The following is a 3,387-nucleotide window of genomic DNA, read 5'->3' as shown; positions in this document are numbered from 1 at the left end:
ACCATGGCAGAGGTTCTAAAAATGCTCAGAAGCATTCTTTCACTCTTCAAGTTTTGTTAGAAATCATGCTGGTCACCTAGTCTCTATGAAACATCTAGAATCTTTCCTAACCTGGGCATCGCCAGATATCTGAACCATCCCCCAAAATTCCCAGATAACATGATCATTGCTGAGAGAACTCTGGGAGTTGAAGTTCACAAATCTGGAGGCCACTTTGGAGAAAGCTATATCTATACCAGATTTCTCCAATTGGGTGCCTAGGAAAATTAAATCCAATGTTGGGCTTTAATTCACAAAAATCCCAACCAGAAATGTTTGACGTTCTGGGAAATGTAACCAAACATCATCAGAAAGGTACCAACTTGAAGAAAGCTGCTTCCATAGTGAACTCTCATGGATGTTGCACTTTTCTTCAGGCATAGCATCATCTCCCATCCCCTTGTGACACTTGTAATACCTTATCGCCGGCTACCCTTTTCTAGCCTTGGTCAACTATTGCAATAAAGAGAAAAGAACACAAATTGGTACATGGAAAAAAAACCAAAGAGAACATCATTTTACGGCACTAGCTGAGTATGCAACGTGTAGTTAATCAAAACGCAACATCCCTGATATACAAGTCAATCTTTCCCAAGCTGCCTGAAGGTTATTTCAAGATCTGGACCGATGAATAGATGTTTGCCATGACACACATGTACGGGTGGGTACACACCCCAAAAGATGTCCCGCTAATCAAAAGTGGTGGGAAAATTTGCTTTAACGAGGGCTTTATTTCGAAGAGAACTGTTGGGTGGAGCAAGGGCAAAGGAAGAGTTGATTGAGCAGTGATGTAAGGCAAGGAGGTTTCGTGAACGGCTACACCATACCACTTTGCATGTGTATGTGGAAGGAATAGGGCTGGTAGATAATAGACGGTTGTCCATGAGCGATATAGTAATTGCTGAAGTTCCTGTCGCTGATATAAGGGGCAGGCTGGTAGTAGCAGGTTACATTGGCTACATTGGGGATGATGTTCTGCTCTCCAAGTACTTTGAGAGCCAGGATTGTAATCATATTTAGTGTTTGCCTTCGTTCGTGGCCCATAAGGCAGACTGTGCTTTCGTTGACAACTCCACGCAAGGTCATCAGGTAGTCATACTTGCTCTTCTCTTCCCCAATGAAGTGATTGCGCAGGTAAGACTCAATCTTCCGCTGTTGCTCAGCTACATCTGGAAAGTCGATGAAGAACCGAGAACACATGTAACGTTCCAATGACTTAATCTCTACTTCATCCGCTGGCTTAAAGTCCCGGACCAGAAGATTGCTGTATTTCAAAAGACCTCCTCCACGGATCTCTTCCGGGTTCCTTGTAGCAATGAGTTTGTATTTCAAGTGGTCCATAGCTTCCTCAAAGTCTCCGTACATGCTCTCAGCAACGACAGACAGCTCTGCATCTTCCGTTAGTTTGCCATTCTCATCGCTGTAGACATCCAACACAGTGTCGAGGATGATCTGAAATGAATCTACGCTGAACTCAAACTGCCGCCGCAGAGAGTTGACGAACTTGAGCTCCACATTTTTGCCACTGTTGTTGGACAAGGAGATGAGGCTCCAGCGGTCATGATCTGTGGATACTTTCACCATCTTCTGAACATAAGCCTCCTTCATGGTCTGTGCTGTGATTTTTTCCTTGTTGACACCTTTCGGTAAAAAATCCAAGAGGCAATTCAAGACAGCTTCCTTCACAACTTGAAATTCATGCGCACTTGGAAGCTCCACGCCAAAAATGATGTCCAGGTCTTTGTAGCTGGTGCCATTTTGCTTAACTAGGATGTGACTAGCCGTGGATCCATTCAAGCGAATGTCATGGACAATGATCTGTTTCTTTATCAGTTGCTCTTTGACAACATGAATGATGTCTTTTGGCTTTACCTCTAAAGTTGGAAAATTCCCTCTTCCATGAATGGGGATCACCTCAGTCAGCACTTGATCCAGTATTTTAATCTGTTCCCAGGTGAGATAACTGAATCTGTGATCTAAACCCTCAGTCATCCTGAAATCAGGTGGTCAACTAAGAAGAAAGCACAAAAAGAGGAAGAATCAGGAACAGCTTAAAAGTTCATAAATTTGGCAGTGTGATTGCATGATAAAAACTCAAGTTAGAATTGATTGACTGATCAATTGATTGATCTGGAGCTGGGGAAGAATTTACAGCTTCAATAATTCCACTGGCCAAGGAGATATTGACTCCATGCACACCTTCAAGATTTGCATAGGGGCCATTCTCCTCAACTTCAAAACATTTATGAAGGGTTTTAATGCAAATTTGTATGTGCATGTAGCTTTTTGCTGGACCGAGAACCTTGAATGGTCACTGTTTTGAACCTGGCTTGAGAAAACTCTGTGTATAAAGTATAGACATAGATACCCAACTTAGACACCTGCGCTAGGCTACTAAATGTTGTCCTAGTGTGCCTTTTACCCAGAATGTGTGCAGAATTTTGAATAAACTATTCAAAAACTAAACTATTCCCTATTCCCTATCTCCTGATCTTCTTAGGACTAAAACTTTGTTGCTTGTATCTTACGATTGATTTACTTAGTATCCTAGTATGATTTATGGCCAGGGGGGCTTTTTAACAGGTTCGCCTGATATGCCAGTTGCGTCCCTTTCTAGATCGGGACTCCCTACGCATGGTCACTCAAGCACTCGTCACTTCCCGTCTGGACTACTGCAATGCTCTCTACATGGGGCTCCCCTTGGGGTGCACCCGGAGGCTCCAGTTGGTCCAGAATGCAGCCGCGCGGGGGATTATGGGAGTGACGGGGAGCTCCCATGTGACACCTCTCCTGAGCGAGCTGCACTGGCTTCCTGTGGTCTTCAGGGTGCGCTTCAAGGTGTTTGTGACCACCTTTAAAGTGCTCCATGCCTTAGGGCCGGGGTATTTACGAGACCACCTTCTGCCACCAATAGCCTCCCACTGGCCAGTACGCTCCCACAGAGAGGGACTCCTCAGGGTGCCGTCGGCCAGACAATGTTGGCTGGCGACCCCCAGGGGGAGGGCCTTCTCTGTGGCGGCACCGGCCCTCTGGAACGACCTACCCCCAGAGATACGCACGATACCAGACCTCCGGACTTTTCAGCGGACCCTGAAAACACATCTTTTTCACCTAGCCAGGCTGGCTTGATCCCATCCCTTCGATTTTAATTTGTAATTGGTTTTAACCCGGGTTGTTTTAAATGGATAGCCAAAATTATTTAATGTTTTTTAAATTGCTTTTAAATTTTATATGTTATGTTTTATCATGGCTGTTCACTGCTCTGAGTCCTGTTGGAGAAGGGCGGTATACAAATTAAATAAAAATAAAAAATAAATAAAATAAATAAATGTTGATTGCTTATTTAGT

At 44.1% G+C, this 3,387-nt stretch overlaps 1 protein-coding gene across 1 annotated transcript; it reads right to left on the bottom strand.

The window, feature by feature from the left end:
• Positions 1–855: 855 nt before the first annotated feature.
• Positions 856–2,031, bottom strand: TENT5D (terminal nucleotidyltransferase 5D). Its single transcript, XM_070951831.1, has one exon. It carries the CDS (start codon positions 2,029–2,031, stop codon positions 856–858), a length of 1,176 nt encoding a protein of 391 aa, XP_070807932.1.
• Positions 2,032–3,387: the final 1,356 nt, after the last annotated feature.

The sequence above is a fragment of the Pituophis catenifer genome, unplaced genomic scaffold, assembly GCF_029215685.1.
Source record: "Pituophis catenifer annectens isolate HBS135680 unplaced genomic scaffold, rPitCat1.0.hap2 SCAF_11, whole genome shotgun sequence".
NCBI lineage: Eukaryota > Metazoa > Chordata > Lepidosauria > Squamata > Colubridae > Pituophis > Pituophis catenifer.
This window is presented reverse-complemented; position numbering and strand designations above follow the sequence as displayed.